This window comes from Zalophus californianus, chromosome 10 (genome assembly GCF_009762305.2).
Source record: "Zalophus californianus isolate mZalCal1 chromosome 10, mZalCal1.pri.v2, whole genome shotgun sequence".
Classification (NCBI taxonomy): Eukaryota; Metazoa; Chordata; class Mammalia; order Carnivora; family Otariidae; genus Zalophus; species Zalophus californianus.
This window is the reverse complement of record NC_045604.1, coordinates 36,815,717-36,842,534: the sequence shown is the minus strand read 5'-3', so window position 1 is coordinate 36,842,534 and position 26,818 is coordinate 36,815,717. Positions and strand designations below refer to the sequence as shown.

At 46.6% G+C, this 26,818-nt stretch overlaps 1 protein-coding gene across 6 annotated transcripts in view; it reads left to right on the top strand.

The window, feature by feature from the left end:
* The window catches only part of KCNH1 (potassium voltage-gated channel subfamily H member 1), a 360,906-nt gene that overhangs the window by 130,235 nt on the left and 203,853 nt on the right, over positions 1 to 26,818 (top strand). For all 6 annotated transcript variants that reach the window (XM_035722493.1, XM_035722490.1, XM_035722489.1 and 3 more), the window contains exon 7: positions 4,172 to 4,601. In XM_035722493.1, coding sequence (XP_035578386.1) covers positions 4,172 to 4,601 — 430 coding nt within the window. The remainder of the gene's footprint in view (positions 1 to 4,171; positions 4,602 to 26,818) is intronic.

The window sequence follows — 26,818 nt, the reverse complement described above, 5'->3', positions numbered from 1 at the left end:
CTCACCAGCACCGCACCATCCCTTCATCCATGTTGATTCATCTCGAAAGTCTTGGTTCTTCATAATTTTAAGGTTGTGATAAAGAAGTTTCTGGAACAATTTGGAATGTGAGACAGGTTTTCTGATACAAGAAGTCCCTGGGGAAATGTGATTCTCTACCATATGGTGGCTGTCATGTTTTTAGCATACTAAAATTAAAAAAAAAAGGCTTGGAGTATTCTGTTTATTTATCTCATCTACTGAACTTCAGGCAAATAAGAAAAAAATGCAAATTAATAGCTTGAAATGATTTTACATAGCTAGAATTCCAGCTGTTAGTGCAATAGGAGAGAACTTATATGAAACCGTGTAATAGAGTATTAGTGTACACAGATGAAGAACACAGCGAGGAAGTGCTTATTTTATGTTGTTCCAGAGCCCTTCTGAAAATGAGAAAGAATTCTCTAATAATCCAAACTCTCAATTCTGTTTAGAAAATGTTTCAGACCCTTTCTGAGAAGGTGCTGGATTTAGATCCTCTGTAGGTATATTAGTTTCCCAGGGCTGCTGTGACGAATTACCACAAACCGGGTGGCTTAATGCAGTAGAAATTTATTCTCTCACAGTTCTGGAAGCTAGAAATCTGAAGTCAAAGTGTCAGTAGGGCCATGTTTTCTCTGAAGGCTCTAGGAGAGAATCTGTTCCTGCCCTTCTCTTAGCTTCTGCTCTTGCTGGTAATCCTTGGCGTTCCTTGGCTTGAAGACACATCACTTCAATCTCTGCATTGGTAGAGGACACCTGGTTTTCTCTCTGTGTGTCTCGCTCTTCTCTTTCTATAAGGACATCAATCATACTGGGTTAAGTATGACCTCTTCTTAACTGACTATACCCACAACAACCCCATTTCCAAATAAGGTCACATTCCGAGGTTCTGGAAAAGACATGAATTTGGAGGGGACACTATTCAACCCAATACAGGAGGCTTCTAAAATGAATAGCAAATGGCTTCTGTCTTCAGGAAGATGTAGCTCCTACTGTAGTTGGGAAAACTATAGTACAAAGCAATGTGTTCACTTGGTAATGGATACAGAATACCATGGACACATTGAGGGGTGAGTGATTGGTTGTGACTCCAGGGTAGTCATGGAAGGCTTTAGGGTACAGGTAGTGGCAGACCTGAAGGATAACAGTGTATTAGCTGGTACAGAGGGGGAGGCTGGGCCTTCTGGGCTGAGGGTCTCATCTGAGCAAGCACAGAGATGCAAGTGTGCATCCACTGTGCGAGATGCCCAAAACGTCTGGAGTGTATGGCTAGAGGATAGCAGGCCTTTGGGTAGTGGTTGCATGTGTTGAGTGGCCATTGGGAGGGGATGGAGAAGGGAGGAGGGATGAAGTACAGGTGGAACAGAGGGAGATAAGAAAGGTCATGGAGACCCTGTTGTTCATGTCCATGAATGACAGCCAGAATGGGATCTTCGAGATGTAGTGGTTAAAGCGGGAGTTCAAGGAGAAGCTTGTGAACAAGAAACAGTGAACAGGAAGACAAAGACAGCATCATTTTAATCTCTTCCCTGTGGCATTAGCACAAGGAGTATGTAGTAGGTTCTCCTTAAATGTTGCTTTGAATTAAATATGAGTGAGGAAAAATGACAAGGCAGTTTTGCCCTGGGTAATAAGTTCTGCTTCAGAGTAGAACTGCTTTGAAAGATGATCTCAGGAACCTCCTTATGAGCAGGTGGAGAGTAGGTGGCTGCTTACATGTGTTTGATTTCTGAGTCATCAGAAAGGCTCCTTTGCCTCCTAAAATATCTGCTTCACCCAGGCTGTGGGTACTTTTAATTCCACTATTGGAGGTTGGTTTCTCTGTTGAAAGGCAGATGCCCTCTGGAGAGAGGATATCCATTTACCCTCATCAGTCTTTTGCACCTTAATATGGGAGTTTTCTTAGCCTTTCCTGCATGGCAGTTAAGAAAAGCACATGGAGGGAAAAGGGGACCCAGGAAAGGAGTACTGGACATGCCAAAGATAAACTTTGTCAGAGTTGACCCTGGGGATGTGGTCTGTTGGCCTAGAAGAATCCACTATTATTTATTTGCTGGTGTATGTTGGACAAGAAGTGATTATTTCTTTTCTAAGTTTTATGGCTACAAAATAGTTGTTTATTTGTTTTATTTTTTAAAAGGTGCAATAAATCCCACCTCCCCCACCCTCACCTTAACAAAAATAATTTGTGTGGCAGCCTGATCTGTGGTCTTTATTGACAGGCTATGCTACATACGGTCTGTGCGTTCACATGTCCGGGAAGGCTAATAATAGCTACTGTACCAAATATCCCCTGAAGTTTCAGTGGCTTATTTCAGAGGTTTCATTGTTCATCCACATCATAATATGATTCACACTGATTGGTGGGGACAGGGTATTCCATCCATGTAGTCTTTCAGGGACGCAGGCTTCTTCCATGCTCTATGTCCACCATCTTTAATACTTGTCCTCAGGGTCTCACTAGCCTCATCTGGAAGGCATGCCAAGGGGAAGAGAAAGCACACTTACTTTTAACTGCCTTGGCTTGGAAATGACACACATTTTGCCTCATATCCATTGCTGAGAACCAGTCTCAGAGACCCACCCAGATGGGAAGGGGCTGGGAGACGTAGTTTAGCTGGCTGTCCAGGAAGAGGAAGCAGCCTTGGTGAGTCTCTGACACAGGCTTATCAGAAAGCGTTTACACATTTTCCTTCTGTCTGTAACATAAACTGACCCTTGGGGGTTGTTATTAAGGGAACAGGGGACAAGAGAGACTAGCAGTGACCTGGAAACTGACCAGTGTTTAGAATGGTGTAAAGTCATTCATTCTAGTTGGTGAAGGGCATCATCCTGCTGTTGGATTATTGCTGTGTAAGGGAGACCAAAGTTATGGTGCCAATAAATGTCTCTATTTTGTGTGCTTGTTTATTTGTTTGTTAATCAATGTAGGAAAAGCTAATGGAAATCTCCCTTCCCTACACCTTGGAATGACTTTGGAATAGGAATTTTGCGGTTCTAAATGCAGTGGCTTCTGTGATTTTAGCATTTCCTCTAGTCTACTTCCCTCATTGTCTAGATGAGAGAGGCAATAGAATTGTTCAAATTCACATAGCAAGTTGGTGGTTTATTTGCATCTCAAACCCTGTTTTTCAGATTTCTACTCTGATGTTCTTTTCACTACCACTATTCCCTTAGAGAATCACTATTTGGAGAAGAGACCTGCCTTGGCTGGGTCTGCAGAATGGCAGGAGGCTTGACCAGCCGAAATCAGAAGTTTCCTTCTAGCTCGGAGATTCCTTGATTGATTGTGTTTAAATATATGGTGTCTGATTATATAATCCCTGGCCTGACGGGAGTGATGTAACTTGAAAGAATTTGTTTCCTGAGAAAACAGAATCTTAGTTTTTTATTTTCTCAGCCGTTTCTTTAGTTCATTTTTATCTTTTTTTAAAAAACTGTTTGCTTTTAAATATATATATATATTTTTCTAACTGTTAAAGTAATAATTTCAGTTATAGAAATTAAGTAAATATATTCAAGTGTAACAAAAAATATATAAATATAACAAAAAGATTTCCTGTAATTCTGTAACTCGATAATGCTTTGGTAACCACTATCAATATTTTACATTTCTCTCCATGTGTTTCCTAGCCATTTTTTGAACACATAAATACTTGTAAACTTATGTACAGTATAATTAGAATGAAATATTATACAATATGAAATAAATATACAATTCTTAAAATATTTCATATTACTTAGTATGAAATATTACATAACCCTTAAAATTGTTTTAAAATAGTAAAGATATGAAAAATGCTCATATATCTTTGTATACTTATCATAATAATTAGAATAAATTAGAATAAAATTATAATTTTGTCTTATTTGTTTTGTTTTGTTATCTGCTTTTTAATGGAAGTAGAAAAAAGCAAATCAAAATCTCCCTTTCATATATCTTGGAATAAAATTCTAATTATATCGTGCATGACTGTGTCTGAGCATTTCTCCATATCGTGACTTATTTTAAAACATTTTTTAGAGGGTTGCATACTGTTGCATCTTGTGGGAATACACTATGCTGAAGGAAACAGCCCAGGTGGGGAAGAGGCAAGGAGTAGTAGTATCTTTGGTTCTTGGCCCTAATGTTCTGCTCCTCTTTTCCCAGGGCATCAGCAGCTTGTTTAGCTCACTGAAAGTTGTTCGGCTGCTTCGTCTGGGGCGAGTGGCCCGTAAGCTGGATCACTACATTGAATACGGAGCGGCCGTGCTTGTTTTGCTGGTGTGTGTGTTTGGGCTAGCTGCTCACTGGATGGCCTGCATTTGGTACAGCATTGGGGACTACGAGATCTTTGATGAAGACACTAAGACCATCCGCAACAACAGCTGGCTCTACCAACTGGCGATGGACATTGGCACCCCTTACCAGTTTAACGGGTCTGGCTCAGGCAAGTGGGAAGGTGGTCCCAGCAAGAATTCTGTCTACATCTCCTCGTTGTATTTCACTATGACCAGCCTTACCAGCGTGGGCTTTGGCAACATTGCCCCATCCACAGACATTGAGAAAATCTTTGCGGTGGCCATCATGATGATTGGCTGTAAGTATGACAGTTGCTGCGGCTGGGTGGGGGATGGGCAGGAAGCATACTGTTTGGACATCCCTTCCATTGGCTGGAAATAGGGCAGTGACTACAATGCTGGCAGGATCAGGATCAGTGTAATAACTGAAACTAAGAAAGGCTTTTCTTTTTTAAAGATGAGCTTTACAGTTTTCTTGATAATTTAAGCATTTACTGCAAAGTGTTTACTGCAAAGAAATTTAGAAGATACAAAAGAGCACCAACCATAATTGTGCCTATCAGAGATAACTATTATTACCTTTGGCCTCTCCCTTATAGATTACTTTCTATCCATATCTGAACACATAGATACAGATTTTTATAAAGTTATAATGAGGTCATGCTATATTTACAACTTGGTAACCTGCTTGCTCATAGAATAGTGAACTGTGAAAGTCTTTCCGTGTTAGTTTGAACATAGCTCTAGATCTGCGCAGTCCCATATGGTACCAGAAAAAGAATGTATGAAAAAAATGTGAGATATCTCATTAATTATCTTTTATATTGGTTACATGATGAAATGATGATATTTTTATATAGTGGGTTAAATAAAATATTCTATTATGATTAATTTCATATTTCTTTTTAAATTTTTTAATGTGGCTCCTAGGAATATTTTTATTGCATTTTCTATTTTTCATACATTTTTGATGTCCCAAATCCAAAAAATTTCCAAATCCAAAAAACAAAACAAACCCCCCCCAAAAAAAACCCACACGGAACAAAAAGGCTCCTGTTCAGTTGAGAAGTGATGGGTTATTGGATTAACTTGACTGGACTGAAAAACAAAAACAACCTTAGTTCTTGAGGAAGGTGCTTCAATCTGTCTCTTACCCATTGACCACTGCGTAGCTCTTGCTAATGCCGGGTCTGGGCTGGAAACCATTAATGAACTCTCTTCATTGAAGGGAGTCGTAGGGAGAAGTAGACCTCACTGGGCTGGGGAAAGCATATGCATTCGAATGGCGTGGACTCATTGTGAACCACTAAGTGCACCCTGTTGGCACTTCAATAACAAATGGCGACGTGGGCGAGGACAGTCCTCCCATGAAGCATCAGTATGGACAGGAGTCTGGTCACACACAATGAAGTTGGGCTCTGGTTACAGCAGGCAGAGACTGTTTTGCTCCTTGTGCTCCTTCAGGGTGGAGTTGACATATCAGTTTGTTAAACTAACCAGGGAGTTCCAAGACCAGGAAACGTGAGGCGTCAGTTTGTCTTGCTTTGTTCAACCCACCAGGGATCCAGCATCCCTCTCTGTGAAGGGGCTTTATGACCCCCAGTTGTCACATTGGCTGCTTGCCTCCTCCTTGTCTGCAACCAGCTCATCATGTCTGATGCGGTTCTTCCATAGCAGCCGTCTCTGCAAGGCACAGAGCTCACCTGAGTATTCACTCAATGTGTCTAGGTCTAATTGAGTTGTGGGAAAGGTGTGCTGATGGAGCTTTTGGGTTTGCTTCTTACTTTCAAATGGGTCTTAATAGAGATGATTCCCTGACCATGGGAAGCAGTGTTAAGTATCTATGGGTGGCTAATTGCTTTAGCTTAATTAGAACTTGAGGTGCTTTCCCATGTCATGTAAAAGGATTTAAGACCTTTGCTCTTCTAGGACAGTTTCAGTCTTAACTGCACTAGTTTTCTAGGTCGTGCTTGCAGGATTTTTGTGAAACTTGGGGCACCAGGTAAGCAACCAGATGTGCCGTGTTCTGGGCCCAATTTCTGCCTCTAAGGTGGGGAGAGGAGACGTTTTGTCCATCGAAATACCTCATGATATGCATTGCAGGACATTTACTAAGAGTGGTCAGTTAGGAAATGGGCCCCATGTCATGGGCTCTCCAAAGGCTTTCAGATATGAGGAGACTTTGTTGCAACTTTTTACCTGGAAGAAAAGAAGAAAGAGAATGGTTCTGGTGGCATATAGTAAAGATAAGCAGGGGCGCCTGAGTGGCTCAGTCGGCTGAGCATCTGACTCTTGATTTAGGCTCAAGTCATGATTGCAGGGTCGTGGGATTGAGTCCCATGTCAGGCTCTGTGTTCAGTGGGGTCTGCTTGCCCCTCGCCCTCTGCCCCTCCCCAACTCATGCACACCTACACACTTTCTCTCTGTCTCTCTCTTTCTCTCAAATAAATAAATAAAATCTTAAAAAAAAAAAAGATGAGCAGTTTGTTTTTCCAAAATCATTCTTTTTTTTTTTTAAGATTTTATTTATTTATTTATTTGACGTAGAGAGACACAGCGAGAGAGGGACCACAAGCAAGGGGAGTGGGAGCGGGAGAAGCAGGCTCCCTACAGAGCAAGGAGCCCGATGCGGGGCTCGATCCCAGGACCCTGGGATCATGACCTGAGCCGAAGGCAGACGCTTAACGACTGAGCCACCCAGGCGCCCCTCCAAAATCATTCTTGTATGGAGAGCATGATTTCCTGGGTATAGTCTCCAAGGAAAACATTGAACGATTATTATCACCTCTTTTCTTTCTCTGTCTTCTCGGAGTTTTTTGATATTTCCACCTCTTTTTTAAAAAAGTGTAATAGTACACAGACAGTCACCTCTGCATTATGCAACCAAGTGCGATGTTTCAGTAGGCAAGCCTACTTAACTGTAAGCCCATTTCCCGAACACTCGTTATGTGCCAGGTGCTGTGATGAGCACTCCATACATGATTTCTGCTGCTCATAACCACTCTGTACTTAGAGATTATTATCTCCACCTTGTAAGGAAATGGACTCAGAAAAGGTAACTTCCTTCCTAAGAACGTGGGGCTGCTAGGTGGGAGAGACAGGCTTTCATTGGATCCAGGCCCCTCTGAATTAAAAGCCAGGCTCTTCCCATGGAACCCACCTGCGATCGTGTGGTCTGAGAATACAGACGGCTAGCCTCAGGCCCTGACTCACAGACACCTTGAAGATTTCTTTCCGTCCATTTTAACAAGCCGACAGTTCCTTCAGTGGAAAGTTTTGTATGCTTGTTGTTGTTGTTGTTTTAATTTAAGAACAAGATTACGATACAGACTCAGGGGACCAGGTGCTTTGGAAATCAGCCATTTTTCATCAATCTGTCACTTACAGTTACCGCTGTTCCACTTTCCGTGTGACACGTCTGACAAATGGTTGTGCTAACAACAAAGTTATTGCACTCTGTGTAATGTGGTGGCAATTATCCTTGTAAACTCGCATTCTAAACAACCTTTGTTCAGGACAACTGCTGATGTCTTACTGGATTTATGGGGCTCTCTTTTATCTTGCTTTGCCTGTGTGTGCACATGTGCTCACAGGGTTGGCTGATGCCAGAACTGGGATCTCTGGTGGTGGGATGTAGACCACAGCCTGCATGTGTGCCGAGGGGTCATGCTGCTCCCTGGCCAGTCACCCTGGTAGTCAGGCCCAGAAGTCCTTAAAGAGTAGAGAGAGACACAAAAGCCAGTGGGCTTTTGAAGTAATGGTATTTTGTGATTTTTTCTTCTTTGCATTGAGTTTTACATGTGTTGGTAATAGTATTTCTTGGCTATTCTATGACATTGTATTAACCATAATACAGATTATCCAGAAGCCTTCTGTTGATTCTCATCTCTGCTCTCTGGCACTGAATATCTCATTATAACTTGGCCAGTTCCCCGGAGAATGCCAGGAAGCAGGAACACTATTTTCAAGCTTGCCCACCTTTCTCAGTTCTGATCAAAAGTTGCAGGGGCACCTGGGTGGCTCAGTTGGTTAAGCATCTGACTCTTGGTTTCGGCTCAGGTCCTGATCTCGGGGTCGTGAGATGGAGCCCTGTGTTGGGCTCGGTGCTCAGTGGGAAGTCTGCTTGAGATTCTCCCCACGCCCCCACTCTTTCTCTCTCTCTCTCTTTCAAATGAATAAAAATCTTAAAAAAAAAAAAAGTTGCAACAGTAAGAGGCAAAAACTACTGGCTAAAATGAGTTTTTGTGATTAGCTGTGGAGGTAGATGATCTACGATGTCTCATTTCTATTCTGGCGTCTTGACCCCGGCCAGGGGCAAGGCAGCCCCCACCCTGATCTCCCTGCCTTCCTCACGTGGGTCTTTGGTCTCCTGCCAGGGCTCGCCATGAGATGTGGTGAATGGACTGCTTACATCTTTCTGCTCATCTCCTGTGTGCTGGTGGTGCTGAGAGGACCCCAAGGCCACCCTAGCCCTCTGTGTGATACCTGGGAAGAATGTCTGCCATTCAGCAAGCACGTACCAAGTGCCTGCCCAGCAGACTCCCAGCTGTGTGCTAAGGACACATATACCATGGGCGGCACTCTAGGGAGTCCAAGGGCCGGAGGGGATGGGGGCAGTGGGAGGAACAGACAGGTCCCATCACCCACCAGCTGGTGACTGGCCCTCTGTGGGCCCAACCTTGCCCAGGCCTCTGAGGGAGCCCTCAAAGAAGGAAGGATTGTCAGGATTGTCAGGAAGAAAGAGTCTCTTTATCTGGGATGTTTCAGACTAGGGACTGTCTTGGGGAGCTCTCCAGGGAGAATTTGATGGTGAGGAGACAGTTTCCATTTTCCTAATATGGGCTTTTGTACTTTTCTGATTCTTTCCTCATAATGTCATTGCTGTCATCCTGTCATTATAATTAAGCCACATTCATTTCCTTTCCCTCTGATAATGGCAGGGGGTCTAGACATTGTACTCCTACTCCAGACACTCTCCAACCCCTCCCCCCCGCCCCCCCAGTTGAACATGGGTCTCCTACCTCAGCACCACACATCTGTCTCTTTGGATTCATTCCTCTGTTGCCAGTCCTCCCCTACGTCAGCTTCTCAAAACCACAGCAGAATGTCAGTGCGGAAGGGACCCTATGAGTCTCCATTTAGCCCACAGCAGCCCTCCTTCTAGTTCTTCTGCTGGGCCAGATCCCTTCCTGGTCCGTGTTTCAGTCAAGCCCCCTCTGAGCCCAGCAGATACCCGAGAGTCACTGGGCTCACCGCTGGTGGCTTCCTTACATCGCCTTCTCTCCTGGGGAAGGGATACTAGTAACCTGCACACCTGGACATTGGACCCCACCACCTCACCCACCTGCAGTATGCTTTGTGGCTTCCTTTTCAGCTGAAACTGTTATTTTTGCAAGCAAATAAGGACTTTCCCTGCCACCTTTGTGATCTTTTTCAAACATTTCTTATTTCTTTCCATTTCACCTTTGTTGAATATACTTTTTTGCATTCTATACCAATATTGTGGTTTTTCAAAAATGAGACCGTACACATCTCCCAGGAGGCTGTAAATATACTCTTAGGAGACTTTAAATACATAATAGACTCTCAATAAATATTTATGGATTTGTTGATTCTGAACAGTCGAGGAGACTCTAGAGTTTTGGAAGTAGTCTTTAGTGCCATTGGCAAAGCTTTATTAGTTAGGATATCGGTTCTGCTGCTGGACAGAGAGATTAATAGTAGCATCAACAAGGGCTATGTTTCCTACAAATTTAGGGGTGGTCTGGCTGCTGGGCAATCATCAGAGACCCAGGCTTCTCTGGTGTCTTCAGCACATGACTTCCATATTGGATATCCCATATGGCTGTTCCGGCTTCAGTCATATGTCCTTTTTCTGGAAAGTAGAAAGAAGGGGAAGGGAAAGACTAGAAAGGTGTGCCATATTATCTGTGTTCATATCTCATTGGCTGGAACTTGGTAATCTGGCCACACCTAACTGCAAAGGATGTTGGGAAATGTAGTGTTTATTCTGGGTGGTCATGCGCTCAGGTGGAAGACAGTAATGTAGACAAGGAGAACAGCTGTTGCAGAGCTAAGCAGCGAAGTCTGTGTGCCTCAGCTTCCTTCCCTCTTCTTGTCTCCCTTCTGTTGATACCAGCAAACATTATAGGCATCCCCTGTTGGAGCTTCATCCCCGAATTGCTGGTTGAGAGACTTTGGTTCAAGTCCTGGATCAGCTCTGTGCTTTGGGTTATACCCTTTAATTTCTGCAGATTAGGGGTAAGAGGCTCTCCTTACATCTCACTTAGTCTTAGTGAGAACTAAGGTGTAGGGTAGCTCTTTGAAAGAGCTGAAAATTTTACATTCAGATATTGTGATTTTGTTGTTGTTAGTCACAGTGATTCTTTCTTGTTCTTCCCAGTGGACTTTTCTTTCCTGTTCTTAGGAAAAATAATAATAATCATTCCTCCCTTCTCAGGAGATGTTTAGTTTCATCTTTGGTTTATGTTTATCTGGGAAATAGGGTACTGTCCAGAATGCTATGGGAGAAGGAACTAGTCTTTTCTCATTTTTTGTTAGAGGTTTTTTCCTAGCCGGCAAATCAGATTATTTTTTCTCTAGAACCTGATTTTTTTAAAAAAAATTCTGCCTTCCACTGTGCAGTTCACATGGGTCTCCCCATCTCTGACACAGCCTCCAGCTACTCTGTCTTCTTCATCCCTGTCTCTCCCCTCCCCCTCACTGCTCCAGAAAACTCTGGCTACTCCCTCCTGGTTTTCAACCCTTAGCTGTCTTCATACTCCCGAAGGCTAATGGCCTCTGCTTTGGGTTTATTCACTTGCAATTAGACTTTACATCGCTCTTTAAATATCTTTGTGACTTCCTAGTTATCTTTCTTGTCTTGTGTATGTTTTGTTACCTCCTCTGAAACTCTCAGCTTCTGGAAGGCAGGGCCTGTGTGCCTCCCTGCCCTTCCTCTTCTCCTTTGTGCCTGGGCACATGCTTTGAACATGGGAAAGAACATGAGCTTTGGAGCTGGGCCGTTCTGGTTTTCAGACCCACCTCTACTCCTGATTAGTGCTTTCCCCTTTGGCAGTTTCCTCAGCTGAAAAGGGAGACCCCAGGCCCTGCCTGACCAAGTTTGGAGATGAGAAAATGAAATGATGCAGCGTCCCTAGCACAGCACTTCTCACATGGGGTGTTCAAACAATGGTAGTTGTCTCCCTGGCCCCCCAGTCTCTCTTCCTACACATCTCTCAGGCTCACCAAACAGTGATGTTTCTCACCCATTTGTTGGTTCTTCAGATGTGCTCTACTTTAAGAGAATTTGTAAACTTACCTAGAGTATCAAGTGCCTTGTACTAAGTACAGATCACTAAAATATATGTATCTGGATGTGAATTTCTTTTGCTATAAAGCTTCTTTTTTTTTAATATTTTATTTATTTGAGAGAGAGAGAGAGTGAGAGAGAGAGAGAGAGAGCATGAGAGGAGAGGGTCACAGGGAGAAGCAGACTCCCCGCTGAGCAGGGAGCCCGATGCGGGACTCGATCCTGGGACCCCAGGATCATGACCTGAGCTGAAGGCAGTCGCTCAACCAACTGAGCCACCCAGGTGCCCCGCTATAAAGCTTCTTTTAAAAAGAATTTGTCCTGACTTCAGAGCAACTTAGAGGAAGCTCTTAAAAAATGGAGAAAGTGATTGTGTGTGCTTGGAAGGCCTCCCAGGCATCACTGTCCAGACCAGACTGGCAGGATCTTCACTGGGCAGGAAATAGTACCCTGAGGAGTGAGGGTGCCCCCTGGAGAAGGAGAGAAGGGGCTAGAAACACTGGTGCGATGAGCACCCAAAGTGAGCCCGGTGTCATGCTGGGAACTGTCTTTTACCCAGTAACTTCAAAAAAGGCTTTATTATTCCTGTTTTGCAGCTAAGAATACTTAGGTTCAGAGACATGAGGTAACAAGATCACAGGTTAAGAGGGGGCTGAACTGAGTTTTGAACCCAGTTTTATTGAACAGCACAGTTTCACTTTGTTTTGTTGCTTCTGTTGCTGATTATTTTGGAATATGGGAGCAGAAAATGTTCTCTGTGGTGTGTGTGGTGTTGGGAGGCAGGGAAAAGAGCTGGAGAGAGAGGGGGCCGTGGAAAGATGGTGGGGGGGTGCCTTCCCTGGAATCCTTCTCTAGTATTTTGAATTATAATTATAGTGACAAAATATCTAATTACATGTGTTGTAGGAAGATATTACTCTTGTTCATAGCTGGAGTACTGCACTGGGCAGAAGAATGTACAACAAAAGTCTTAGATGCTAGGGAGCTCTGCCAGTGGGAAGCCCAAGTGGATGAGGGGTATTGTTTCTGACCTTAGAGATAACCACGTCATTTGCAAAATTCCTTTATTTTTAAAAATACGATTTCCATCCAAGTGAAAATGATCATGTGGAGCTGTTGCTATAATCAAGTCTTTTTTTTTTTTTAAAGAGGGAGGGGCTGGGGGAGGGGCAGAGGGAGAGGGAGAGAGAGCATCCTAAGCAGGCTCCTCGCTCAGCACAGATCCCGACACGGGGCTTGATCTCACAACCCTGAGATCATGACCTGAGCCAAAATCAAGAGTTGGAGGCTTAACCAACTGAGCCACCCCGGAGCCCCTATAATCAAGTCTTTTGCTTCTGTGTCTCTGTTGCCTTTGCGACCTTCCATGTTCCCCAGAACAGGTAGCATTTTCCCCATTTTTTGGATAAGGAAATTGTGGTCACTTGCCGAAGGTCCCACAGCCAGTTAGGAGCAGAGCTGGGCTCCAGCCCACGTCACTGCTCTTGGCTCAGTGCTTCCCCTTCTTCTAGATCTGCATGCTAGCTGCTGGTATTGGTAGCCACAGATCACAGGCTTTGGCGGCTGGGCCCTTGATGGGATGTCCTCAAAGCTTGATGAGAAGAAGCGGAGGTGGGTGAAGAATGGGTAAGGCTTCCATTTTGCTTTCAGCAAAGGAACTTGACTCATCAAATTTCACACCTCTTTGGCTGTTTTTTTTTAATCAAGCCTTTGTTGTGGCTCTCAACCACTGGGCTGATGACCCCAGACAGCGAAAGCGACATCACACAGAGGAGAACATCATTTTCCTTTTCTTCTCTAAAACCGGTGAGAGGAGGAAAGCCCACCAGGGAAGTATGAAGTATTGTCTCCGAGAAAATAAATGTTAGATTGACCTGTCAATTCCCTGGAACCCCAATTGATCAGCAGTTTACCTGAGCACCCCCTTTGTTCATGTGATGACATGTGATGAGATGAAGTGAGGAGAATTATGTGACCTAGTGTTAGGCTACTGTTGACCTTCTGACAACAGTCAGAGGAAGGATTCTCAACTTCCAGACTGCAACTGACCACGGGTCACTGAAACCACAGATACAGAGGGGTGGGCTTGTGGCCACTGTAGATATTCGGGTAGAGCAGTGCAGCCAGTTCTTGCGTCCAGACTTCTGGAAGGACAGTGATCTTTTTTGTAAAGTGGAGATGAGAGTGGCATTCAAGAAGAGGGATTTTACTGGTGGGTGAATAAAAAGTAGGATTTGGGGGCGCCTGGGTGGCTCAGTTGTTAAGCATCTGCCTTCGGCTCAGGTCATGATCCTGGGGTCCTGGGATCAAGCCCCGCATCAGGCTCCCTGCTCGGCAGGAAGCCTGCTTCTCCCTCTCCCACCCCCCTCTGCTTGTGTTCCCTCTCTCGCTGTGTCTCTCTCTGTCAAATAAATAAATAAAGTCTTTAAAAAAAAAAAAGAGGTAGGATTTGCAGGGCTGCCCGAGATGGCTAAGTAAGAATTGCACTAACAGTGAGCTACCCAGCATGCACTGTGTATAGAACACTTGATACACGCACCTCGTGAGCTCTCCCGGCTCTCTGTGTCACAGTATGTTTATCCCAGATTGACAGGTGAGGAAGTTGAAGCTCAGAGCGGTCAATTATGTTCCCCTGGCTCAACCTCTTGGGGCTGGTAGAGTGAGAATTCAAACCCAGATCTCTCGCACCCAAGTTCATCGTCTCTCCACCATCTGTGCTGCCTCCCCCAGTCACTGGCAGCAGTGAGAATGGTCCTGAGGACACCAGTGGCATAGCCTGGAGCAGAAGGCTACCAAGAAAGCAGCCACCATCTGTTCCTGCCAAACAGGGCAGCAGAAAGATGTGCTAATCCTAGAGGGGCCAAGCACCCGCTCTGCACCTCCTGGCTCGTCAGCATCTCCCATGTCCTTCCTGCGGTGGGCTCGTGCTCAGGGACCACCTCCAACCATCCATCATGTGCCAAGAGACTGGGATGGCGACAAGGCTCCATGAGGCTAATTGACTGAATTTCTTGAACACCCAGATCTCAATCTTTTAGTCTACCATTTGGAAAAATCATTGCCATGCACACTTTGTTTTTTTTTACTTGGAGGACATCCTCAATGATTTCTGGATGAAAGGGCTGTTTGGGAAGCTAAAGATGCCACAGACATGATACTGGCTAGCTTGTTCCCATCCAAACCTGTCCCCTTTTCCTGGACAAACCCCTTTACAATCAATGCTCCGCAGAAAGGAGACTAACTCAGAAATGAGGCTGGTTTCTGAGAGCTGTGTCCATTGCTAACGAAACCAGTTAAGCCGCCCGTGCAACTGACATTGGGTCAAGAAGATCGTTTTAATTTCTAAAACCATTGTAACGTAGACCGTCCATGGGAGCAGGCAAGATAAGCATGGGTGTGAATCTTGACTCCCATTACTTAATAGCCAAGGGAACAAGCTACTTAATTCCTGAGTCTTCATCTGCAGCATACCAATGCAGTGACATACATGAAGGTAAAAGTTCTCCCCTTTTAGAGCCCTCGTTTCTGCCTGCCGCCAAGCCCAGAGCCACAGATGGCCTCTTGGTTGGTGTTGATGCCATTCTTCCAGCACTCTTGGTCTGTGCTGTTTGTTTGGCAGCTGGACAGGGGACTCGGGTGGGCGTTGGCTGGGGGTGTAGAGGCAGGAGGAGGTGTGCAAAGGTGGTGATGGAGTAGGGCCAGCACGATGCTCTACATATGGAACTAAATACCAAGATGACAATTTGCTAGTGAGGCTGCCACAGACGAGATACTGTCAAGGGCCAACTCTGCCAAATCCTCTCTGGAGAGTGACTTTGCGGACTCGAAAAATGTTTCCATTTTCACTTTTCCCCATTGTGGTCCTCGGTGTGTATGAGAGCGAGAATAATTTTAGCTCTCATAGGCTAGAGGCCTGGCTCTGAATCATAGCTACATGGTGATAAAAACCCACTGTTGCCACAAGAAAGCTTGGCAGGGAGAGAAGTCTTGGTACGAAATGCAAAATGAAAGAGCTTAACAAGAAAATCAAATATATGAGAAATCCCCAGTGAGTTCTGCAGAGGGGCAGGTGCCCTGCTTGGAGGGCTAACCCTGTTCAGAAGGGTGCCCCTTTGTTCCTCCCTGGAGATGGGAAGAGGAGTTGGGCTGAGCTGGAACAGGGATGGTGGCAAAGCCAGAGCCAGGGGAGAGATCCCTCTTCCTGATCATAACCACAGATCTGAGGGCCGCCCCCACCCCGCTTAGAGCTCCCTGGGTTATGTATGAGGGAAGCAGAATGCACCTGTTGGAATAACGAAAGTAAACTCTAAAGGGTCCTTACAAAGCCGGGCACAAATGTGCATCTTAACCTACTACAGCTCTGCAGAGACAGTACCCAGTGGGGGGACTCTCGGGCTGTGGGCCTGCCTGTCCGGTTAGCCTTGCCAAGCAGCAAGCAGGAAGGTGGGGGAAGCGGCAGAAGCCACAGGTTCTCTCCTGGTTGTCATTTTGATTCAATCCCTCCTGGGAACTCAGGTGTTTAATTACACTGAGCTGCGCTCTCCCGCCTGCACTGGAGGCCTTGGCTGCAATCCAGTGCCTTGGGTGGAAGGGAGGCAGGATTTCTTAGCAAGGGCCTTTCTGGACACATGGTGGGATGTGCGATTTGAACCTGCCATCTTTGCTTCTTTCTCTCCCTCCCTTCCAGAAATTTTTATTAAACCCCTACTGTGTGTCAGCCACTTAGAAAGGGTGTATAGACAGATGAATAATCAGCCGTTCTTTGTGATAATTAACTAGATCTCCAATTATGTGATGGGCACTCACAGAATTTTGGAATTGAGAAGGACCTCACGATGTCATCAAGGTCACCTACTTGTTAGATCCTTGACTCTTTTCCCTGAAGTTTGAACAGCCCATGGAATGAGACCATTCTACTTCCGGATAAGTTCAAGGGTGAGAATTTCCCTTTTATACAAAGCTAAAATTCCCTCTCTGTGGATTCCGTCCTGTTTTCTTGCCTTTTTACTCCTGGGACTTCATGGGACAAATCTAGATTTTCTTTTGCACAACAATGCTTCAAATATTTGAAAACCATTATATCTGCCTGGAGGCTTCACCTCTCCAAGGTGGATAAAACCAGCTTCTTCCATGTGGTTCTGAGAACTTTTTGGCAATGATCTCTTTTCTCTCCCCTTTGTCCCTGTGTCTTTCACGAGGGGCCCAGGACTAAACTCTGTTTTCTGTCTGTGGTTTGGTCAGAGCAGAACTGAGTAGGACTCTTGCTTCCCTCACTTTGAAGTCACATTTATAGATTGAGAGAGCATCAGAATGAGAAGGGGTCTTAGAGACCACCTGTCCTAACAGCATCCTTGTGAAGGTAAACAGATGAGGTCCGGAGGGAAGTAGCTCAGCTAGTTCGTGGCGGAGCAAGAAAAGGACTTAAGTCTCCCGCAAACCCCAATCCTTTTAAGGTTTGAGTACTTTCCATCACTCCTCACCACATCTCTACATCTGTCTAGATTGCTCTTAATTCAAATTTGTATTTTTGCCTACTACATCATACTGTTGGTTAAAATTCCCTGGCCCCCAGCTAGAGTCTTAAATTATTTCATAGGTTCTACTATGAACCATGTTTCTACCATCTTCTGCTTTTCCAGTTGGCTTTTTGGATCCAAGTCTATGATTTGACATTTCCCCAGATGTGTTTCCCCCATTTCCCTTGGTTGCACCAATCTGGGAATATAGTCATGGAACAAAGTCACGGTAGCAGGAAGAGAACAATGACTCCTTTTTCTGTTGCTTTAAAGCAAGACCATTAGAACCTGACTTATGTTTTAAGGGGTATCAGTGATCTCATGTTGACTCAGGAGTGACCATAGATACCCTCTTCTTCCACCTGGTAGTATCCACTTTCCTTCCCTGTCCAGTCCTGATACTTAACCATGGTGAACCCCACCCTGCTGGGCAATGGACCTTTTTCTCTACCAGAGTTCTGATGTTACACCTGTGCCACCCACAAGGAGAGGCAGAAGCTCTGTACTCTACTCCGGTGTGGGCAAAGTGCCCTCCTCCTACCTGTGCTAAACTCTGGCATCAGGACAGAACAGGATCACATCGTGCTGCCAGTTATAGAACACTTTGATTCGACTCTTGAGTCAGACTCTTGAGTTGGGACTAGAAGATGCCATGGACTGCCATACTCTCCCTTCCCTGCTCTCATAGAATCTCACCCTATCCCAGTGCCCATAGACAAAGCTCGTTCTTGGGAAGCATCCACACGGAGAAACCATGTTTCTGCCATTCTTTGCTTTTGCAGTTGGCTCTTTGGACGCAACTCCATGACTGCTGTTAGGGTGAGCCTTTCCCTATTGGCTACAACTTGGCACTCGGAGGGTGCTACTTAGAGGTCTCATCTGGGAAGTGGCCATTCACTCCCTGCACCACTCTCGTCTGAACGGCTCCTGGGGCCTCCCATATAAATAAGTTGCAACTTTTTGCCCCCATGTGTGTGGATGTAGCTTTGGCCAAGTTACAGTTTTAGATTTATTTTTATGATTTTTTGATTGTCAGATACATGATTTGCAAATATTTTCTTCCGTTCTATAGGTTGCCTTTTCATTTTTTTTTAGATTTTTATTTATTTATTCATTCATTTATTTAGAGCGATTGGGAGAAGAGGCAGAGAGAGAGGGAGAGAGAATCTCAAGTAGACTTTGCACTGAGCACATTGCCTGATGCGGGGCTTGATCTCACCACCCTGAGATCATGACCTGAGCCGACATCAAAAGTTGAGTGCTTCACTGACTGAGCCACTCAGGCACCCCATGCCTTTTCATTTTTTTGATGGTGTCCTTTGCACAAAGTTTTTAATTTTGATTAAGTCCCAGTTACCTGGGTTTTTTTGTTGTGGCTTGTGCTTTTGCTGTGTTCAAGGACGGCAATCTTTAATGTGCCCTCTTGGTTATTACTTCCCTAGCTGGAAGTTATCCATGTATTTGATCAACACATTATCCATCTGAGGTGTTCTGGCTCATCTCATCATTCGTTCTTGGCATGTCGTGTAAAAGCAATGCATGCTCTAGAACCCCTCCCCTCTCCCACTACTTCAGAAACTTGCAGAGTACTTCCTAACCTATCAGGGAGGGAATCAGAGCGAATATGAGGAAGGCATGGGAATTAAGAGCAAAGTATGTAGCTCATAAACCCATAGCTTTATTACAGGTAGGAAATACTGTTTTGTGAATTTCACTGGATGTCTCTTACTTTTTTTTTTAAAGATTTTATTTATTTATTTGACAGAGAGAGAGAGAATGAGCAGGGGGAGCAGCAGGCAGAGGGAGAAGCAGGCTCCCCACTGAGCAGGGAGCCCAATGTAGGGCTCGATCCCAGGACCCTGGGATCACGACCTGAGCCGAAGGCAGATGCTTAACCGACTGAGCCACCCAGGCACCCCTGGATGTCTCTTACTTCTATGTAGTGAAAAGAGTCATGGGAGGTGGTTATGAAAATCTCTTGTTTTTTCTGAGATCCTGCTAAGAGCTGGAGCCAAGACTGTCCTTGTGGGGAGTGACAGCCAGCACTGTTCTCCAGTGGGTACTCCTGCATGTTACCTGAGTCAGAGAGGAGGCCTGTGGTGTTGAACAGTGGTAGCTGACCTGGCAGCATCTTGTCATCCTGTCTCCTGGCACCGTGACCTCCATGATGCTCTGGCAGCCAAAAATGGCTGCTACTCACCCCGTAGTAAACCACCGACCTGCTTTTCACAGTCGGCTCAGCCCTAGAGACCTGGCTGTTTCTAATCTCCAGGCTTAGAAGCTGAGCATGAGGCTTGGGGCAGGGAGGGGACTCGCATGAGGTCACATGCTGACCTTTCCACCACCGCTGAAAATAGCACCCTGACTTCTATCTTTGGGAGTTGAGACCTGACTGCGCATTTGTCACCCACATTGCCCCTTTCAACCAGCTGTTCCCCTGAGACCCTGAAACCAGCTGAGAGAAAGAGAGTGCACAAAAGTGTGAGCAAGAGCGTGCAGGTGAGGTCTGATTGGAGGGAAGTAAGAACTTACATTGGAGCAGGCATGTTTGAATTGGGGAGAATGAAAATATTAATTCTAGTTCCCTCCGTGGCGATGATGCTTTGCAGCAAATGGAGTGTATCGTACACATTATGCCACTTAATCCTCATAGTAACACAGGTGAAGAAGCGAGGCTCAGAGTGGCTGGCTGGTTTTCCCGATGTGGCACAGCTACTGGGTGGAAGAACCAGAGCTCAACCCTAAGTCTCCTGAGGTGTTCCCACGGCACCCCACAGCTGCCCCTTTGGGAAACCACGGAGAATGAGGCGAGGCTGGGCCAGTTCCACCTTGTTCTTTTTTCACTGCGATGAAAGACATGAGTCTCACACAGAGCTCTCTTGCTCGCAACAGTCAATGTGGATGGTTTATTATTAGTGAAAGTCTCAGTTCTGTCGACTCAGGGCCACATGTCAGGAACTGAAGGCTGAATGACTGTGGTAAGAATCCGGTGCTCTGCTTTCGGGTGGCACCTGCATTGACCATTCAGATCCTGCTCAGTCTCATGGCGCCCTGTGTATAGAAGCACATCAGTATCAGGTTGTCTTGCTTTGCTTTTCCTTCCTTCCTTCCTTCCTTCCTTCCTTCCTTCCTTCCTTCCTTCCTTCCTTCCTTCCTTCCTTCCTTCCTTCCTTCCTTCCTTCCTTCCTTCCTTCCTCTCTCTGCCAGGGAGAGAGGGAATCTTAAGCAGGCTCCATGCCCAGCATGTGAGCCTGATGTGGGGCTCGATCTCACAACCCGGAGATCACAACCTGAGCTGAAATCAAGAGTCAGACGCTTAACTGACTGAGCCACCCAGGCGCCGCAGATGTCTTGCTTTTCTGTGTTTGGATTAGTCAGGATACTGGCAGTGTTGCTGACAATGTTAAGAGCTAAGATTTATTGAACACTTATTATGGCCCAGGTCCTCTTAACTCATGAACTCATTTAATCATCACAACACTATGAGCTGGGACTATTACCATCATTCCCATTTTACAGATATGAAAACAGAGGCACAGAAAATCAGCCTCAAATCAGCTAGGAAGTGGAAGAGCTGTGATTCACAGATTCCAACTGCAGATACTCTACTAACTCAGTGTGTGTTGAAGACTTACCCGACGGGCAGCTTATAGGGCGTGGCTTTCTTCCTGCTCTGCTGATTCTTTACCCCTGCTTCGGCCTCTCTCAGGGGCTGAAGGTGTGGGGAGTTGTGAGGGAGGGCCCGGTGGGGTAGACCCACTGATGAAAATAGGCCATGGAGGTGTTCTCCTATTCACCTTGCCTTCCCTTAGCTACTCATTCCCTGTGGGATCTCGAAATGTTCTCAAAGCCAAGGTTTACCTTCTGAGCAAAATGGAGATGATGATGTCTACTTGGGAGGGACATAGTGTCTATGAAATCCCTGACACAGGGCCTGGTACGCAGTAAGTTCCAGATAAGTCAGTGCTGGAGTTACTAACCACTATGATTATTTTCCCTTCTCCTTCCTGTCCCCACCCCAGATAGAGATGTGGTTGTTACCCAGTGAGCATTGTCTGCAGGTTATCTGACCCCAGCCCCTCTTTCAAAATTTGTACAGAGGCCTCTGAAGTGGAAGAAGGTGACCCACTCTCACCCAGTCTGGTTCCAGAGCCTTCTCCTCCTATTATGAAATGGCAGGCATTGTTCTCTTTTTCAAACCATTGGCCTTTGGGATAAATTAAATAATAGTGCCCCAGGGAAAATTTCTCCCCACCTTCTGCTGAGTTTGTCAGCCCTCCCTCCCCAGCTGCAAGCCTCTAGAGACGGTAGCCTGAGGGGAGGTCTGGGGAGAGGAAAGATGCTCTCCTTCTGCATTGTGTGCAAGCTTCTGTGACGTCACCTTTTTGCTAGGCTCACTCAGCTGCTGCTTTCCCCTTTAATCAGGCTTCTTGCAAAGCTGTTATCTCATTATTTAAATATCCTCTAGTCAAATGTTCTCACATTCATAATTTAATGACCTTAATTATGCATATTAGCTGCCTGCTGACATTCCATGGTTCCTCAGAAGCCAGGAGTTGTGCTGGGAAGGGCTTGTTCCCTGGTCAGGTACATAAAGAGCTCAGAGAACGAGAACTGCTGACATGCCTGAACCCTTTCCCCGCTGACTGCCGCTCACTGTCCTCGGGGGTGGCGTGTCTTGGCTCAGCTGTACCCCCTCTTTTGGGTGGGGATGAGGACAGAACAAACATCTGGAGGGGCCGGTTCCTCTCTGCTCCCAAGGAGGAGTTTTGCATTTCTGTGCCTCGGTGTTTCACCGCCTGGAGACAGGAAAAGTAACCCCCTTAACCCTCCTGTCTCCCTTCCTGAGAGTAGATGCCTGGGGTGCATTTGAGATTTGCTGTGTAACTTTGGGCCGGATCTTTCAGAGAGGACTTCAGTGAAGACATGAAGGGTGGACTTGAGGTCTGTTATTTTAGTATAAAAGGTGAACAGGACTTAATCTCTTAGTTATGGCCTTCCATTTTTTCCTAAACTTTTATTTAATGCCTACTGTGTGCAAGGCACATTGTAGGTATTTCTAGGTAGCAAATAGACCTTTCTTTGCTTTAAGCCTGCATATTGATAAAAAATTTTGCTCTATTTGCTGATGGAATGAAATGCCTACTGTATCCACCATCCATGCACAGAGTGGGTGGTGGCGGGATTTCTGAACTATCCAAGTAAAGACAAGTCCTTTTGCTTAGTTGTGTTTCCAGAGGCTTGACATCATTCCCTGATGGCCATCAGCCCTTCTGAATGTTCCCAGAGAGGTTGCTGATTTACTGTCTGTGGTTGGCAAGCATATTTTATTCATTCATTTGAGAAAAGATTGAGCAGCTAGATGCTGAGAATAAATAAAACAATAAAAAAGTTGCAAGGAGGTGACAGCAGGGGAACGGACAATTTTAATGCAGTGTGAGAAGTTCCATGATGGTTGGTGAGGATGGAGTTCTGAGAGAAGACATGGGTAGAGGTTTCCTAATTCAGTCTTTGGGGTCAAGGAGAAATGGATGATTACCATGCCCTGAAGGCTGACTAGAGTTAGCCACGTGGGAAAAAAAATTAGAGATGGGAGAGCATGGAGGCAGTCCCGGGAACACGGTGCATTTGAAGAGGATGACATGAGTTCACACAGCCGGACCTTAGGGGGAGAGAGAAGTACTAGCAAGCATCAGGGCCCCAGCAGAAAGTAGGGGCTAATCTTGCAGGGTCACAGGTGGTAAGTGCTTGCGTTTTTGCCAGAGGGCAGGAGGAGCTCCCCAGAGATTTTCAGCGGGGACTTTAACCATTAGAGAGTGGATTGGAGGGGAAGCCTAGAGACAGAGACAACAAAGAGGAAGCTTTGGTACTATTTTAGTGGAGACATAATGATGATCTGAGCTAAGGCAGTGGTAGTGAGGATGGGGAGAGATGAAGGCGTTCCAGAAATATTAAGAAAGTCGACGGGCAGCTCTTGGCAATGTCCCTGCCTGGGCTTGGGGACAGAGTGTGCCACAACACAGCTACTTCACCATGGGCTTCCTTCCCAGCCGGGCAGGTAGATAGATGTGGCATTTCAACACTGCCCAGAAGCGCCACTTTGAGCCATATGGAGGGTCTGTGGGCGGCTGGGCAGCGCCAGTGGGGAACAGACGGGCTGGCCGGCAGCGATGATGAATGAGCATGTCTCCTGGAGCCAAGACTTCCCTCTAAGTCTCCCTCCCGCAACTTCTGTGCGCGAGGGCCTGGGGGCACCCAGTGGCCGAGATGCTGTGGTCAGCAGCAGAATAGCATCTTTGTTTCTTCTCTTTCTCCTGCAGTGCCCTTTGCTTGAGCTCCTCCGGAGCACAACTGAAGAATTGCTTTGTCTTTATGAGACGGTTTTACTAAAGAAACAATTGGTCAGCTCACTCTCCAGCCGAGTGCCCCGTGCTGATATCTGCTCTGCCGACCTGGGGACCAGCCGCACCTGGCTGAGGGGGTGGCGGGTGGGGGCGAGTGCCCTCTCCCACCCCTCCCTTCCTCTCACTGGTTCATGTGCTGCTGGTTGATGTTTCCTCAGGGTCTGTTCATCACCGTCTTGCTAGACAGACCCCCGCCCCTGGCCCCACCTGGCCCCTCTGGGCCACCCATGTGTGCATCTTGGAAGGTGCCCGACATCCTTAGGGAGTCCAGCCCTCAGCGCTGGCTGAGACAGGGTGGTATGTGGAAGACGGAAGGCTCCCCACTGTCCTCTGTAGGCCTGAGGTTGGGAGGTTTAAGTGTTTTGATGTTCCTCCTTCTAAAATCACTACCCTGGGGCACCTGGGTGGCTCAGTCGTTAAGCGTCTGCCTTCGGCTCAGGTCCTGATCCCAGGGTCCTGGGATCAAACCCTGCATCAGGCTCCGTGCTTAGCGGGGAGTCTGCATCTCCTCTCCCTCTGCTGCACCCCCTGCTTGTGCTCTCCTTCTCTCTCTGTCAAATAAATAAATAAAATCTTTAAAAAAATAAAATCACTACCCATTTTTTTTTTTTCTCATTTGGGGCCATAGGACTTTGCTTCACGTGATCCCGGCTGAACCCACGTACGTGTCCTTTACCCACTTTTTCTCCTTGCCCCTTCCTCCTCCCACGCAGGGCTGCTCTCCTCTGACCTTGTGGGAACGACCACACTCTTACCCGCTCCCATCCCCGAGCACCGCCTTCCTTCCCTTCTGGCTCCTTCCTTTCCTTCCCCATTGCTATCCCTCATTCTCCTCTTCTTAGACTGAGTCCAGGACTTGGGTTCTGGGCCGCAAAAATGTTTCCCAGCGGCTTCACGGGCTTTGGAAGGAGACTCCTGCCCTCCCCGCAAACAGGTTTTGGGCTCCGCTGCATTGTCAGAGTTGACGAGCTGGCTCCAAGCTCCAAAACCACCACGGGGGCTTGAAGCCTCCCACCTGGGAAGCCTCTCCCAGCAGCCTTCAAATCCTTGGCTCTGACACCAGCCTGCCAGCAGGACCCCTTCCCCTTTGTTAGTTGGGAAAGAAACCACTTCTGGGGAGAGGCCCCTCCCCTCCCAATCCCCTTTATATAACGCAGGGTCTGATGTGCATGCATTTTTTTCTGAAACTCTTCATGTGTCCTTCCCCACTCTAGCCCACTCCTAACCCTGATGCCCCAAACTGGGGGGCTTCCTTGGAGTCACTAGAAGTAGAAGTGGTTGGGTCGGCTTCAGAATTGCCTTTTCTCGTGTGAGAAGGGGATGGTGGGGCGGGCTCAGTGTGTTGGCCCGCTTCTGCTTCTGAAACTCAGTAGCCGCGGTGAATGCCCTCCAGCGCTCCAAGACCAGGGAGCCCACGGAGGGAAGGGCTGGTTAGACGTATTTCTTCTGGCTTTGGCTGCATCTCGTGGGCTGCTGGGACCCAGCTGCCATGAGCCAGACAGGAGCAGTGCTGTTCTTTGGCCTGACTGGGGACTCACAGGTGGTGGAAGCAGCAGTTCCCAAGGGCCTGGTGTGGCTCCTTGGCTCCTGACACCCCAAACATTCCGCTATTTCCCTTCCTCTTTGTTTCTTCTTGGCAGGCCCTTGTTGGTGTCTGTTTTGGGGGTTGGTTCCACCCCAGTGCATAGGTCAAATTAGTGCCCTCTCTCCTTGGATTGGAGTAGGTGGAGGGGACCCTGGCTCCTGGAGGACTTGGCGTGTCTGCTCTGAGCAGCCACCCAGCCTCGTGGTGTGCGCCTCTTAACGATTTTTATTTGTATTATGGTGTCATTTAACCTTTACCTGGCAGCACTGGTTCCAAGCTCTAAGCATTACTCGGGTTTTAAAGTTTACATGGACAGCGGTCTATGGGGACTGTGCTTTCTTCATTTCTTCGTCAATCATACATGCCTGGAGTCCTGTGTTCTAGGCGCTGGGGATCCTGGAGATGGATCATTATCAGAGCCTGCCTTCGAGGAGTTTTTAATCTGGTGGTCTAGCAAACAACTCTCAATCACAGTGGGCGTGATAAATGCCACAAAAAGATCTCTGGAGAAAGGGCTAGAGTTTAAAAAATGAGAAATGGCTTTCAGGAAGACACATCTTCTATGGCTGCAAGAGCGGGCCTATGAGAATACCGTGTTCACGGTAGCGAGCTCCTCACAGGTCTGTTACTACTGTTACTGGGCAAGCAGAGATTGATCTGTGGGCCATGCAGTATTTGATGAGAGTCTGAAAGAAGGCTCTGTGTCATTTGGATATGGGGATGGACATTTCTTGTCTGTACATCTGGCCAATGTAGATGCACCATGGACCTTAGGCAAGCCAGAAGAGGAAGAGTCAGGAGTCCTTCCTGCCTGCTTGGGAAGACCTCATTTATGGGCTTAGAAGACATTTAAGCTAAGCAGCTAGCAGATATGGATAGCTCACAGCCAAGGAATGCCAGAATAAGACAAGTGGGTCCAGGAGACCTGAGCTGGAACATTACCATGTATGAAGCTGTACAAAAAAAGGCAGGAAAATAAGTACTAGCCATCAGAGGTCAGGGGTTCCAGGCCATAGGAGATGTGGTCCTAGCCCCAGGCAGCTCATCATCCAAGTGACTATTAGAACCTTTCACATAAGACGCATAAATGAGGTGTAAGACATTATGTGAAACTGTTCTCTACTATCTCCGGATCAACAGGGTTTGCCCCAAACCCCCAAAGCAGATCTTCCTCCTGACTTCTTAACTCTTAATAGCACCACTGTACTCCCAGCTACCAGATGTCTGTCCCTGGGCCTTTTCCCTCCTTTTCTGCATCATCTCCTCCCTGGAGAACCTAGAGAGTTGCATCCCCTGGAACTTGATGTCCATCCACTCCTTTAGGGTTGCCGTTACTGCACCCTGATCCTGGCCCTCTTCACACCTCATAGGAATATCAGAAAAGCCTCTTGATTTGACCCCTACTTCTTGCTTTTTCCTCTTCCAACCCAACTACCTACTGCCATGCAGGGACTAGATTGGAGGCTGAGGGTGGAGTGAATGCAGAGTCTTGTAAGGAGGGCACTGTAGTTGTCCAGGTGAGAGCTGAGGTGGGCTCTGAGGGTGGGGAGAAGTGGAAAGAGCCTGGAGAGACTTCGGAGGTGTAACCAATGGGAGCAGGTAATGGGTTGGCTGTGAAAGGGTTGAGGGTGGAGGTTGTAAGACTAGTTGATTTAGTTGGACTAGTTAGGCCAGTTGAGAGACTAGTGCCTTACCTGGG